Raw genomic sequence first — 14298 nt, forward strand, 5'->3', positions numbered from 1 at the left:
ATTAGCCAATCTGATAAGTATGAAGTAGTACTTCAGAATAATTTTAATTTGTATTTCTCCAATCAGTAGTGATTTAGAATATTTTATATGACTCTACATAGCTTTTCTCATGACCATTTTACATGTTACATTCTCGTAATATCTCCAATTTTGTTGAAGAGATGTCATCTTTCTCATTCTATTGTTTTATTCTATTTCTCTGTATTTCCCATTTAAGGAAATCTTATCTCTCCTCACTATTCTTTGGAATTCTGCATACAGTTGAGTGTATCTTTCCCTTTCTCCTTTCCTTTACCCTTTCCATCTTTCTTCAGCTATTTGTAAAGCCTCTCAGATAACCATTGTGCTTTTATCCAACTGAGCTACTCCATATTCTAAAAGATGATGCTGTTAAAGTGTTACACTCAATATGCCAGTAAATTTGGAAAATTTAACAGTGGTCACTGGATTCGAAAAGATCAGCTTATGTTCTGATTCTGAAAGGTAATGCCAAATGATGTCTATTTAATGAATAATTGTTGCCATCTCACATTTCAGCAAATTTATGCTTAAGATTCTATAAGCTAGACTTCAGCAATATGTGAACTGAGAATTAACAAAGGATCAGGTTTAGTTTTTTAAGAGGCAGAGGAGCTGGAAACCAAATTGGCATCATTTGTTAGGTTAAGGAGAAAGCAAAGGAGTTCTAGAAAAAAATTACTTTTGATTCATTGACTATACTAAAGTCTTTGACTATGTGTATCACAACCAAATGTGGGGAGTCCTCAAAGAGATAGAAGTACCAGATCATCCTACTTGTCTCTTGAGGAATCTGTATGCAGGTTAGGAAGCAACATTTACAACTAAACATGAAATTAAGATCTGAAAGGGGGTATGACAGAGCTGTATATTATCTTATCTATTTGACCTATACAGAACACATTATATGAAATGCCAGGCTTGATGAATCAAAAACTGCAATTAAGATTGCTTGGAGAAATATCAGCAAATCTCACCTTTAGCAGGAGGACTTTCTTGGTTCTCTCATTTGCTCTTACTTTCCCTTTTGAGAATATTTATTTTGAAAATATTGAATTATTTCTACTTCGGAATTTTGAATTGAAGCTCATATCTATCCCATGAACGCTCCTATTTATTCCTTTGTTTCTAGGAAATTAGAAGAACACTCTACCCTAAAGTGTTATAAAGGTGCAATTATGGGTTCTATCTTGCCTGGTAAAAAGGAACCAGTTTAGGCCAGGAGCATCTGAAAGCAGCAATAGAATCTTTGAATCTCAAATTGAACAAAGTCATACTTAGCTGAGCAAAACTTGATTTCTCCTTCAAGAAATAAGGTCATTGCACCTTGCATGTGATTGTCCACCATGCATAAGAAATTAGGGAATGGTTGAGAGAATGATGAGAATATTCATCAATTGGAGATATCTTTGGATGCCTAGGGTAAGGCTAAATATGGAGTTTCCAAAATTGAATTTAATGATCCACATGGCAGAACTTCTTTGTCTTTTGATCAAGAGAGATCAACGATCAAATAATTGATTGATTATTGCTAGCCTGATCAATAAATTGATTTTCTTACCTGGAAGCCAGGTTCTCTGAATCACATCTTTAAGACTACTTTCCAACTGTATATGCCTAGTTATTTACACATTTTCCCTTTTAGTATATGTGTTCCTTGAGGGTAGGAACTGTTTCACTTTTCCTTGTATCCCTGGCACTTAACAGTATCTGGTACATAGTAAGCATTCATTCACTGAGTACCTCTTGGCTCAATGCCTAACTAGATGACTTCTAATATTTTTTTCTAGTTCTATGATCCATCCTATGACCCAATTTTAGCATTAGTTTTACTGTACTATACAGTCTTCCAATGATTATATTACTATTTGATGACTTGAATAGACTTTTTGAAAAGTTAGATCTAAAAGATCTAATGTGTAGTAGAGCAACAGGTAGAATGCTCAGCCTGGCGTCAGAAAGACCTGAGTTCAACTCCAGACTCATTTACTTGTATGATCCTGGGTGGGTCACATAACTTCTCTACCTCAATTTCCTCAACTGTAAAATGGAAATAAGAACAGCACATACCTTATAGGGTTATGGAAATCAAATGAGATAACATTTACAAAATACTTAGCACAGTGCCTGGCACGTAGTAGGCACTTTAATGCTTTTTCCTTTCCTTTCCCCCTAATAGACCTGTGGAGAATATTACTTAATGTCAAGAATTTTCTTGATCTACTGGGTGAAACAGAACTCCCAGACCTACTTCTTTTCAAGAACTAATCTGATACCTCTTATTCAGAGGGAATTGATTCAGTCATGCTCTGATGAGATTAAAGAATAAAAAGATAAAACCTTATTGTTCATCCTCTCCTTAATTTGTCTTTGAAAATAAATGAATAAACCAATAATATTTGTTTCTTTAAATATGCTCCTGTTCACATTGAGAGAAAGAACTATGGGAGTAGAAACACAGAAGAAAAACAGATGTTTTATCATTTGTTCATATAGATATACAATTTGTGGTTTTTGGTTTTAAAAGATTGCTCTATTGCAAAAATGAATAATATGGAGGGGCAGCTGGGTAGCTCAGTGGATTGAGAGCCAGGCCTAGAGATGGGAGGTCCTAGGTTCAAATCTGGCCTCAGGCACTTCCCAGCTGTGTGACCCTGGGCAAGTCACTTGACCCCCATTGCCCACCCTTACCACTCTTCCACCTAGGAGCCAATACACAGAAGTTACGGTTTAAAAAAAAAAGTAAAAAAAAATGGTATGGAAATAGGTATAAGTGATAACATTTGTATAAACCAGTTGAATTGCTCATTGGCTATGGGAGAGGAGAGGGAAAGAAAATGAAACATGTAAATGCAGAAAGATATTTTTAAAATAAAATTAAAATTAATAAAGGAGCAAAATTCAAACTAAAAAATATCTTACTAAAACAGTCTTCAGAGAATTGCCATTGATGATTTGTTTGGTATTAGATGATTAAAGAGTGTTAGAAAGAAAGGGAAACCTGGAATCCTTCAAACTGTAGGAATTTCCTAAACTGAGCTGCCTCTATTGAATGAATGAATAAAGTATTTATTAATTATGTGTAAACACTGTGCTGAGTGTTGAGAACACAAAAAGAATCATAAGACAGCCAGAAGGGACCTCTTTCTCCTTTTTGTTTTGATAGCACCGCCTATATTACTCATGTCACCTCTACTGCTTTGTGTTACAATTGTTTGAACCTCTGTTATTGCTCCAATTAGATTGTAAACTCTTGAAGAGCAGAAATTAAGGATTATTCTTCTTTGTATTATCTCTCTCTTCTCCACCCTGCCCTTCTACACTCTATACTATGTGGGACAGTACCATATAATAGATATTCAATAAGAGCTTTTGGTAATTATTTTTCAGTGAATATATGATGGATTCTTAGTCTTTTGGGTGTCATGGACCCCTTTGACCATCTGATGAAGCCTATGGATCTCTTCTCAGAATGTTTTTAAATGCATAATATATATTATTACAAAAGAAATCAATTGTGTTGAAACTTAAAACATATGAAACCCAAGAAAACAAAGCTAATGGACTTTGATTAAGAACCCCTGATACAATGTAAAGTTCCCCCCTCTTTCAACTAATTCAGTAAGATTATAAAGCCAAATGCTTTCCCTATTGAAATGTTAGCTCAGTACAATTCAATTAATCATTCAAGACAACCTTAACCAGTTGTGAAGAAAAGTCTCAATGTATAAGCCAGAGATGTTCAGGTAATGACTTAGAATTGCTTTTATAAAATATATAATACAGTAACTTGATTATGCCATCTTTGGCTTTGTTGAATGGAGTCTAGTTGGATCAATGATATTAGATGCTGGAGATTTATTTCCTTTCTCTGAATTACTTTGATCAAGACTATTTGAATGGGTTGATCTTTGAGATCTGAACCATCAAGTACCTAATCAGTCCCACCCTCAGACCAAGAGTTGTTTTGGCAAAGAAAAGTAGATCATTGAGTAGGGTTTCATTACTGGGGACTTCATTTTGTGAGCAGCATGCTGAGGATGGGATAAAGAATAATAGGGAGAGAAAGAAGAAGTTGCTAGACAAAGAGTTTCCTCTCTGCAGGGTTCTATTAATTAAGTAAAGTAGAGATAATAAAAGGAAGAATAAACAACAGGACACAGCAGGCTGCAGCTTAGAACAAAGCATTGTGTATAGATTCAGAGAATGTGAGCTCAAGTCTTGATCAACCACGTGACCTTAAGCAGGTTAATTAATCTTTTTGTCTTTAGGTTTCATGTTTTGAAAACGTTGGTGTGTGGGTTAGATATCTTTAATGTCTGGTCTACTTTTAAATGATTAAATAAGTCATCTTAGGTATATATGATACATCGCTTCTAATCATTTAGGTATTATAAGCCCAGCCCATTCGGACCCTGCACTTTTGTCCCAGGAATATTATTTAAGAAAAAAGGAAGGGCTGCACTCTGTAAAGTGAAGTTGGTAAAATGACTTGACCTAAAAAACACAAATGGTTATACTGGCAATGACACGCATTTTTAAGAATGATTACAAAATTGATTTTCCACATATTTCAGAAAGGAAGATTCCAAAATATGGTATTTTTATTTGATTTTTTTCAAATGATAAACTTTGATTTGACACTAGAGACAAATCCAACCAACTTACAAATCACCTGTTTAAAAAAAAGATAAAATTGCAAACAAAAACCCATCATTATAGGTCTTCCTTATCATTAATATATATCTTTTATCAACTGAACTCCCCACTTACTATCTGAGTCTATGACTTTGGGCAAGTCATTTGATCTTCCTAAGTTTCTGGTTCCTTAACCGTAAAACAAAGGAATTTGAATAGCTGAATTCTGAGGCACCTTCTAGACCTAATCCCAGCATACTAGGTAGCACAATGGAAGGAGTGCCAAACCTGAAGTCAAGAAGCCCTAAGTTCAAATCTGGATGTACACACTTATTAAGTGTGTGACCCTGGGAAAGTCACTTAATTCTGTTTGCCTCGATTTCCTTGTCTTTAAGATGAACTAGAGAAGGAAATGATAAACTACTTCAGTATCTTTGCTGAAAAAAAAAAACAACCAAAAAAACCAACTCAACAACCCAAATGGGGTCATGAAGAGTCAAACATGATTGAAAAATGATTTAACCACATCATCTCACTCATTGATAGAATTGTCCTTAATAAAAACATGAAATGGGTAATAGCCTATCATAATTTTCTACAGTCTACATATATAGCATTATAGCCATACAGACAACAGATTGGCATGGAGGGCGTAAAAAGCAAAATCTATTATTTGTCTATTTCAAAAAAAGTTCTTACTGTAGAGTGCAAAATAAAGAATTAGGATATTTTTCTAAAGTAATCTCTTTGGTATATGCTAAAATCATGAAAGGTTCTATGAACCATGAAATAATGTATTTGACAAATGTTAATATTCATTTAATATTTAACAGAAAATTTGCAAGGAAACTAAGGGATAAATCATTAGACCTGCAATCTGGAAGGCATGAGTTAAAATCCAGCATCAGATACTCATTAGTTGTGTGATCCTAGACAAGTCACTTAACCTCAGTTTCCTCTTTAGCAAGAGGAGGATAATAATAGCACATTTTTTCCAGGACTGTTATGAAAATAAGATGAAACCCTATTTTTTAGTCCTTTGTAAACCTTAAAGCACTATTGAAATGTTATCTATTATTATTAAACACTTGCTTCTTGCCAAGCACTGTCCTAGGTATTTAGGTACTTAATGGAAACTTTGACAAAAAGCAATCAGTACCTGACTTTAAGGTTTTTACTTTCTATTAAGGGGGAAAATGGCATAATATGTATGCATGGAAAATTCAATGCAAAAAAGTATATGAAAATAATTTTGGGGGGAAGGGAGGAAAAAGAGACTGGTGCAATCAAGATAGGTTTCCTGTTGGAGGTGGCACTTTAACTGAATTGTGAAACAAACTAGGGATTCTCTGAGGGCAGGTGAGAGGGGAGTGCATTCTAGGCATGCATCTGTGCAAAATTCAGAGGCAAAGGGATGTCTTCTGGATATAGGGAGCAGCAAATAGTCCAGTTTGACTGATACATTAAGGATGAATGCAGATTGAAGCATATTATTTTTTAATTCCTTTCCTTCATAGGTTTTTTTCTATTATAAGTGATGTGTGTCTTCTTTTACCACATGATGAATATGGAAATATATTGCATGATAGCATATTTGTGGCCTATATCATATTGCCTGCCACCTCAAAGAGGAGTAAAATATAGGGGAAAGGAGGGAAGAACATGGACGACAAAACATCAGAAAAACAATTATATTTATATGTTATTTGGAAAAAATACAATAAAAAATAATAAAAATATAATAAAAAATACAAATACAAATATAATACAAATATAATACAAATAAGCAAAGTATAAACCATGAAGACATATGTTCCCTTACAGTAGTCACCAATGTCATAGAGAATTCCTTCACAAAATCCAAAGAGGAGTCCAAGCTTCAATTCAAAAAGCAATTATTAAGGATCATTATGTATCAGGCACTGTGCTATGCACTGGAGATTCAAAGACAAAAATAAGATAAACTCTGCTCCCAAGAAGATCACACTCTACTTGAGGAAGAAAATATGTTATATATATAAATAATTCAAAATAAAAATTTTAAAAATTTTAAAAAATTAAAGAAAATACAAGTAAATACAAAAGACATGCAAAGTAAACACAAATTAATTTCAAGGGATGGGAGAAGAGCACTAAATAATGGGAGGAAAAGAAAATACTAACAACCCTCATATTGAAGGCAGTATCTAAGCTCCACCTTGAAGGGTGGTAAGAATTCAAAAAGGTCAATGTAGAAAATGATCGAGGTAGGACAATGACAGGGTAGAACAATGATCCAAGCACAGGTCTGTTTAAGGATTCTGTTGCAAAAGTCTAGCAATGAAAGATCAGATGTCATTGTGGGGGAGCTACATATAACCCAATTTGACTAGAAAGCCAAGTGTACAAGAGAGATGAATATGAAATCAATTGAGACAGACTGCAGCCAGATTTTAAAGGACTTTAAATTCCAGTCAGAAAGTTTGCATTTAATCTTAGGGACAATTATAAATAACATTTAAAAAATTATGCAGGAATTGCAAGATCTGAGGTGAAATGGACTTACCAGGCAAAAATTCTCAAGATTAGACTGACAGGTAGGAAGAATGCAAACAGATGGTTAGGCAGGGTATTGTGCTGTTACACATTTAATATAAAAACACAAGAGGAAGACCTCCAATGTGTGTGGTGAGTTTTCTATGGAAGATTTACGGAAAGATGAAAAACTGCAAAATGCAAGTGGAGATGGGAGTGGAGGTTTCCATCTATACTAGTAAAGAGATTTACACACAGAAAATGTTGCAGATGTAAATATCAAGCCCTAGTCATTTACGGCTATGGATTTTCTGGGGATTTTTGTGAGAGGAAATGAATGTAGTTTTTTAGATATTATGAGTTAGGAAAGGGGGAAGAAATCTGCAATATATTTTGTGCTGAAGGGAAATAGGGAAAGTTGTAAGGAAATAAATATTTGTTCTTTCAAAAGCCCTGTCATGTTCACAAAGACACAGATCAAATCACAATTTTGTGTCTGAATAATTTAAGCGATGGGCAAAATCAGATGGGTTAGGCAACTGGTTAATGCAACCCTTTTGCTTTAGTGGATCTCAGAGTTGTTAGGTAGTCAAGGGGAGGTCCACTTTGAGGACTGGTCAAGCAGTATGTCTTAATGAAATCAGAAAAGTAAGAGAAGGAGCAACTAGAAAGCACAGTGGATAGAGTACCAGGGCTGGAGCTGGGAAGGCAGGTTCAAATTGAGCCTTTCTACCTGCGTATGCCTGGGCAAGCCATTTAACTGCTATTGTCTAGCTCTTGCTACTCTTTTGCCTTAGAATTTATATGAAGACAGAAGGTAAGGGTTTAAAAAAGAAAAGCAAGAGACAATTTTGTAGGGCAGAGACCTTAGATCAATGAATTAACCCTTTTGGGGGTCCAGTTTCCGCATCTATACAATGAGGACACTGGACAAGATGGCATTTAGCATCCTTTAACAAATGAGTTAACGATGCTAAGTGGAGTTCCAGCCTCTTAACAAAGGGAAGAGTCTGGAGAAACAACAGAGAAAGGAATGAAGAAAAGGAAGTTGAAAGGACATTATAAATACCCACCACATAGGAGTGTGGAAGCCAGGGGGAAGGGGTAATAAATAGAAAAAGGGGAAAGGAGTGGGCTAGAGAAGAAGGGAAGCTGTTGGTGGCAATGGAGGACTCCAGGAGTGACTTAGAAAGAGCCAACAGTGCCCCCTGGGGATGAATGTGGAGAAAGGAGAGATTTTTTTTTTAAAGGATTAAGCAAACAACTACAAAGATTTTCCAAACCTTCCAAATCTTTTTCTACAATTCAACAAATGCTTATTAATCTAAAGTCATTTTATTGTGATACTCTAATATTGGGATACTAATTAATTTTATTCTCAGAATAGCCCTATGGGGTAGGTAGGGTTGGTATTGGTGCCCTACTTTTGCAAGCAAGGAAACTGAGCCTCTGAGCTCTTAAGTAGCATAAGTGAAGGAAATATCTCTGACCTGCAAATCCAAAAACCTCAGTTCTCTTTGTATATTTGCTATGGACTCATCTGTCCTTTTGGGGACAACACAATTTCACTGGACTTTTTTGTTTGTTTATTGAAGAGATCAGACTAGACATTTTTCAAGTTTCCTTCTCCGATTCACTAACCTGCTGATGTTCACATACTAGTTAGCAGCAACACCAGAGCTAGCTAGAAGCCAAAGTCTTTTATGTGCTCATTGTTGGTAGGAAACACTTCTGTTTCAGCATAAGTGAAGGCAGCAGGTGGGTCCAAAACACTGCCTTGCATCCCAGACACTTTTGTGCATTTGCTTTGAATAAGTGTTATATTTGGAATAGGCAGAGAGGATGCATATTACTCCTATTTCTATGCAATATTATAAACCAGGACTGGCAAGGTTTCTTTCATCATGCATATTTCCCCTCCTTTTCCTGCTAATTATTTCACATGTATTATTCTTGGTGCCCCCAACTAGACTGTATGTTCTTTGAGAACAAGCAACATGTCTAATACTTATTATTGTACACATTCTCTACATTATTTAGAATAGTGCTAAGAACATAGAAGGTACTTAGCAAATTTTTGATTTAATACTCTACTTTTGGATGTCTACGTTCAGTTTGGAAGACCACATTTTGGAAAGACATTGTTAAACCTGAAAATGGCCAGTGGAGAGTAATTAGGGTGGTAGAGAGCCTGTGGTTCCTGTGAGATAAGAATCAATTAAAGAAATTGGGGACATTTAGCTTGAAGAAGAGAAAATTTGGGGAATATGAAAGCTCTCTAAAGATTTTTCCCATGAAATTCAGATTGCTGGTGCTTTCATAGTCTGGTAAGAGTAATAAAAAAACACACACACAAAAACCACTACAAAGTAGAATGTATAGTTTGGACTTCATCTCTCTTCCAGGCTCTCTTCCAGGCTTGTGGCTTGGGTGAACTCCCTCTCGACTCTAGCCTTTTAGTTTCCCTTTTGCTTCAAGTTAAATTTAATAAATCTTATTAAATATAATACTTAAAGTATTTTGCATTTTAATTTTTTAAATCTATAAGAGTGAGGGTAACTAAATCAGAGGTACAAAATGTCCAGACAGTTTTGAGAAGGGATAATACCTTTTTTAGGTCATTCAGTTGCTTTTAACTTTAGAGAACACACTTTAACATCTAAAGCATAAATATGTTTATATGAGATGCTAGTCATGGTTGTTTATTATTTCATTATTCCAGAAAATGAATGTTCAGTAAAACTAAAGATACAGAAGTGATAAAATATTGTTTTCTTATACTTGATGAATAATACCATTTTGATGAATTAATATCAATCTCTTCATGGCCCACAGCCATTATTTAAATAAGTCATTGAGTTGAGGACAGTAAAGTTAACATAGGCACAATCTATTAATTTGCCAATAGTGTATAAACAACCTTGATAAGACACTTCAAATGCTATAATTGCAAAGTGCCCCCCACTGATTCTCCTCCTCTCTTTTAACCTGATTTTTCTGTGGTTTCACTTCACAATCTGATCATTGCAAGATATTAGGCTGAATCTCCAGAGAATGAGATACAGGTCAACTTGTTTGACTCATAACTCTGATATGTTCAGAAGACAGAGCAACTAGACGAAAGAGTGATGTTACTCTCCAGCACTCAATGGGACCAGAAAAGCAAAGGCATTTGGGAAATGAGACTTGGTTCTTTTTGAATGAAAGATTTCAATAATTTTTGGCAACACAATGAAATCTTTCCTTAAACTGAGTAAAGAACTTTTCCCAGAAAAGAAAAAAGAAACAATTATCTATGTGCTGATTCAGTGTTGCTCCTTAATGTTATGGTCTATTACATAAAGCTACTGTTTAACTAGACCATTGACTATTTTCATAATTGTTTTTGGCAATAATATAAAATGCTCTTGAAGAAGGGCCTTGTGAATGAGTTTTAGAAATCAGTCTCAGTATAATACCACTGCAGAAAAATTGGGGCCAAAAGGCTAAGGATAGCATATAATTGTGTGCATGAGAAAAACCCAAGAAAGTGATGTTCCATTGTTTAAAAATCCCAATAAAAAGGCTAGACTTGTCTAAGCATCAATTATTGCATACAGATTTGTCTAAGTTCCTGATATTTTCCCCTGAAGGAACAAAATATACTAAAAAGGGGAACAGAATATACTAAAAAGGGGTCTATGACTTGCCTGAAATTTTGCCCCATAAGACACCCTATTTCATTATTTAAAAAGAAATTAGGATGAAATGAAAGAAGAGATATCTAAGTCTCTGCATTTTATCTTTCTTGCATTAAAAGAGGAGATTCTTTGTTTTTGAAGTAGCCAAGTATGTAGTAGGAACAATACTAAATTTGGAGATAGAGAACCCTAGATTGATTTCTGGCTCTGCTAGTTATTAACTGTATAACACCGAGCAAGTCACCTGGCCTCTCTTGGGCCAGTTTTCTTCTTTGTAAGATAAGGGAGTTCTCTAAGGTGTCTCTCAGCTTTAAATGCCACAGTCCTAATTTCCTCTAGAAAGACTCTGTGCCATTGAATTTCTGCATTTTTTTTGCACTGATCACCATGTAACATTTCTGTCATTTGTTTTTTTCCAGGGTTCTGAAGGTTTTCCTTTCACGAACAGCTCAACGTATTCCCTATATGACTGGTGGCCGAGTCATGAGGATGCTGGCAGTAATTCTCCTGATCGTATTTTGGTTTCTCATTGGTTGGACCTCAGCTGTCTCCCAAAATTTGGAGAGGCACATCTCACTCATTGGACAGGGGCGAACATCAGACCACCTCATCTTTAACATGTGCCTCATAGACCGCTGGGATTACATGACAGCAATTGGTATATGATTGTTTTCTATGGTTATTTTTTCATTTTGCTATCCCTCTTTTTTCCTTTTCAGATGGTGAAAGATGACTTGTTTGAGAGTCTTAAGAAATGTGATCTCGTGTCTAATGTTAACTATTTCATGAGGAGAATTCAAGGAGACTCAATTATGAAAAGAGTAGGGGTTGAAATAATGCACAAGAATAAAAACTTTTAATTTCAGTTATATAGCACAATATATGGAGAATTGACCTCAGAAAAAGAAAGATTAGAGTTCAAGTCCTGCCATGTCCTCTCTAATATATTATTATGGTTATAAGTTGCTGAAAACATTGCTCTTCTGCATTGGTCAAACGGGAGATAGATGTTCTAAATGTCTTTGAAATCAATTCTTTGCACATTTCTCCCCTCAAAAAAAATCCTAATTGCATTTATAAGGTAGAATCAAATCAGTTGGAAAGGAGGACTTTGAACAATGAAAACACTTATAAATACCAGTTTATACCAATGGAGAATTTTCCTTTCTACACTGCTTACTAATTTTGAAGAACTATCTGCAATGTTACAAAGGGAAACCTACTTTGTTGGGACAAGTGAGTAGCCTTCAGCCTGCAGCAGAGGAGGACCATACTAGCATTTTTGTAATCATCCAAATCAGCATGAAAGGAACTTCTTGCCAAATTTATGGTTGACCTATATTGAGTATAAAGACTCTTCATTAGTGATGCTCTGAAGATCTTATACCAAACAACAAGGTCATACTACTTCCCATAAGCAGCTATTCATGCCCGGGGAAAACTGAACTTGAAAAAAAATTATTCACATTTAATGGTTTGGCTTGAGGTGGAAATGTAAATATATATCGTTGAGGCAGAGCCAGATTTATGAAGATGCAAAAAAAATCTTTAGAGACTAGGAACAGCCAAAGATTACATATTACAGCCATCAATATTAGATTTATTTAATATCACATGTCCAGAAACACCACAAGGAATGAAAGAAAATATGAATTTTATTTTTTCTTTCCATGATAGAGGGGAATAGAAGTAAAGTCTTCCTTTGGGAATGTCATGCTTGTATAAATCTTGAAACTCTGACTTTCCTTGCAGTTTTCCTTCCCACATTTATTGACAAATGCATATTGAATGGACAATACTTCTTTCCATGCTATGCAATGTTTTAATCTGAAATTCCACTGAGAAGGAACTCTTTTTCCTTTCTAGAAATAATCTGATGATCATGACCAACAGGTCCCAGGCAGATTCTAGACCCTATATTGTCCATATTTTACTTTCTGTTTTCACAGAATTTGGAAAATCAAGGGAATTGGAAACACAATTGGAGAGGACATACCCTGTCCATATTGGACTTTTGAAATTCATCAGTTTTAAAGTGTCTTGAGGGATATTCTTGGATAATTTTGGGTAACTCTTCCTACGTTGGAACATGTTATTGAAATTTAAGTTCCATTAAGTAGCTAATATGAAAAAGGTATTTGAGAAGAGTGATTCTAAAACAAAAATAAGAAAAGTAATAATCCTTTATTTCTACTAGGAGGAAAGAATATGTATATATACAGGGAAATATAAATTATATATTATATATAGGATATATAATATATTTAATATAATTATATATAATGTATACATATAACTTATTAAAATAAATTATATAAATTATATAAAATATAATAAAACTTGGGAAGGTCAGATTATTAACACTAGGAGAATCAGGAAAGAGTTCTAACACAGTGTAGACCCCAATCTGAAACTTGAAGCAACTAGATTAGGAATTTGATTGTTTCTTAAGAGACTCTAAACTCCCCTCCCCACCACAGGAAAGGGTGGAGCAAAAGCATTATGAAATTAAATTCTGATTTAGAGAAATGCTGAAGAGCCAGTTTTTCAGAAGGCATGAAGTGAGATGCATCACTTTAGTGAGGGACAATAGATTTCTGACCCACTGGAAAGAATGCAATTGAGACAACAATTTTAAAAGGAACTTTTTGTATATTTTTAGAGGCAATATATAGATAACATCCTACTCATCAATTAAATTAAGATTAAGAACATGAATTTTCCAATCAATAATTACTGGTAAATTAATCATCAGGATTTATTGAGAACTGCTAACTAATGCAAAACTATGCTGAGTGCTATGAGGAATATGCACACATATGAGTTTGAGTACACATATGTGTATTCATTCTCTAAAGGGTATTTGTAATCTAATTATGGACAAAAGCAACATGTTTAAAGCAAATAGAACATAATTAAAGACTTAATGATGTGGTGTTAATTCTCAGTGCAATAGTGGCAGAAAACGAAGCATCATGGGAAGCTTACTGGGGGTTTTTGGTTAAAAAGTTGAAGTGAAAGGATTCAGGAGATTCTAGCTCTGCCAACAAACATCATAGTGATTATTTAAAAGAGTGCCGGTTGAAGCAGTGATCAAGAAAATCCAAGAGCAATACCAGGATGCAGTTATATCCAGGACTGAACAAAACGGCATCTAGGTACCCCAAAGAAAAGAAAACAGCACTCAAAATCAGGAAGTTAACATCCTTTCTCAGACATTTAGTAGCTGTGTTTTCTTAGGCAAGGCACTTAGCCTCTTTCAGTCTCAGTTTAGTTTACTCATCTATAAAATGGGTAAAATTGTAGAGCTTATTTCATAGTGTGGTTGTGAGGATCAAATGTGATAATGTACATAAAATGTTTTGTAAAGCTTTAAGAGCCATGTAAAGGATATTGTTGTTAGTATCACTACAAGAAGGGAGCCAGAGGGCTGCAAAATTTAAGGGGG

General features: G+C 34.8%; 1 protein-coding gene across 1 annotated transcript in view; it reads left to right on the forward strand.

Annotated features, from left to right (window-relative positions):
* GPR158 (G protein-coupled receptor 158) overlaps window positions 1-14298 on the forward strand; it is a 428886-nt gene that overhangs the window by 380189 nt on the left and 34399 nt on the right. Inside the window, 3 exon segments of the mRNA XM_044678198.1 lie at window positions 1846-1862; window positions 8862-8888; window positions 11190-11508. Of these exon segments, the coding sequence (XP_044534133.1) occupies window positions 1846-1862; window positions 8862-8888; window positions 11190-11508 (363 nt within the window).

Source organism: Gracilinanus agilis, chromosome 5 (genome assembly GCF_016433145.1).
Source record: "Gracilinanus agilis isolate LMUSP501 chromosome 5, AgileGrace, whole genome shotgun sequence".
NCBI lineage: Eukaryota > Metazoa > Chordata > Mammalia > Didelphimorphia > Didelphidae > Gracilinanus > Gracilinanus agilis.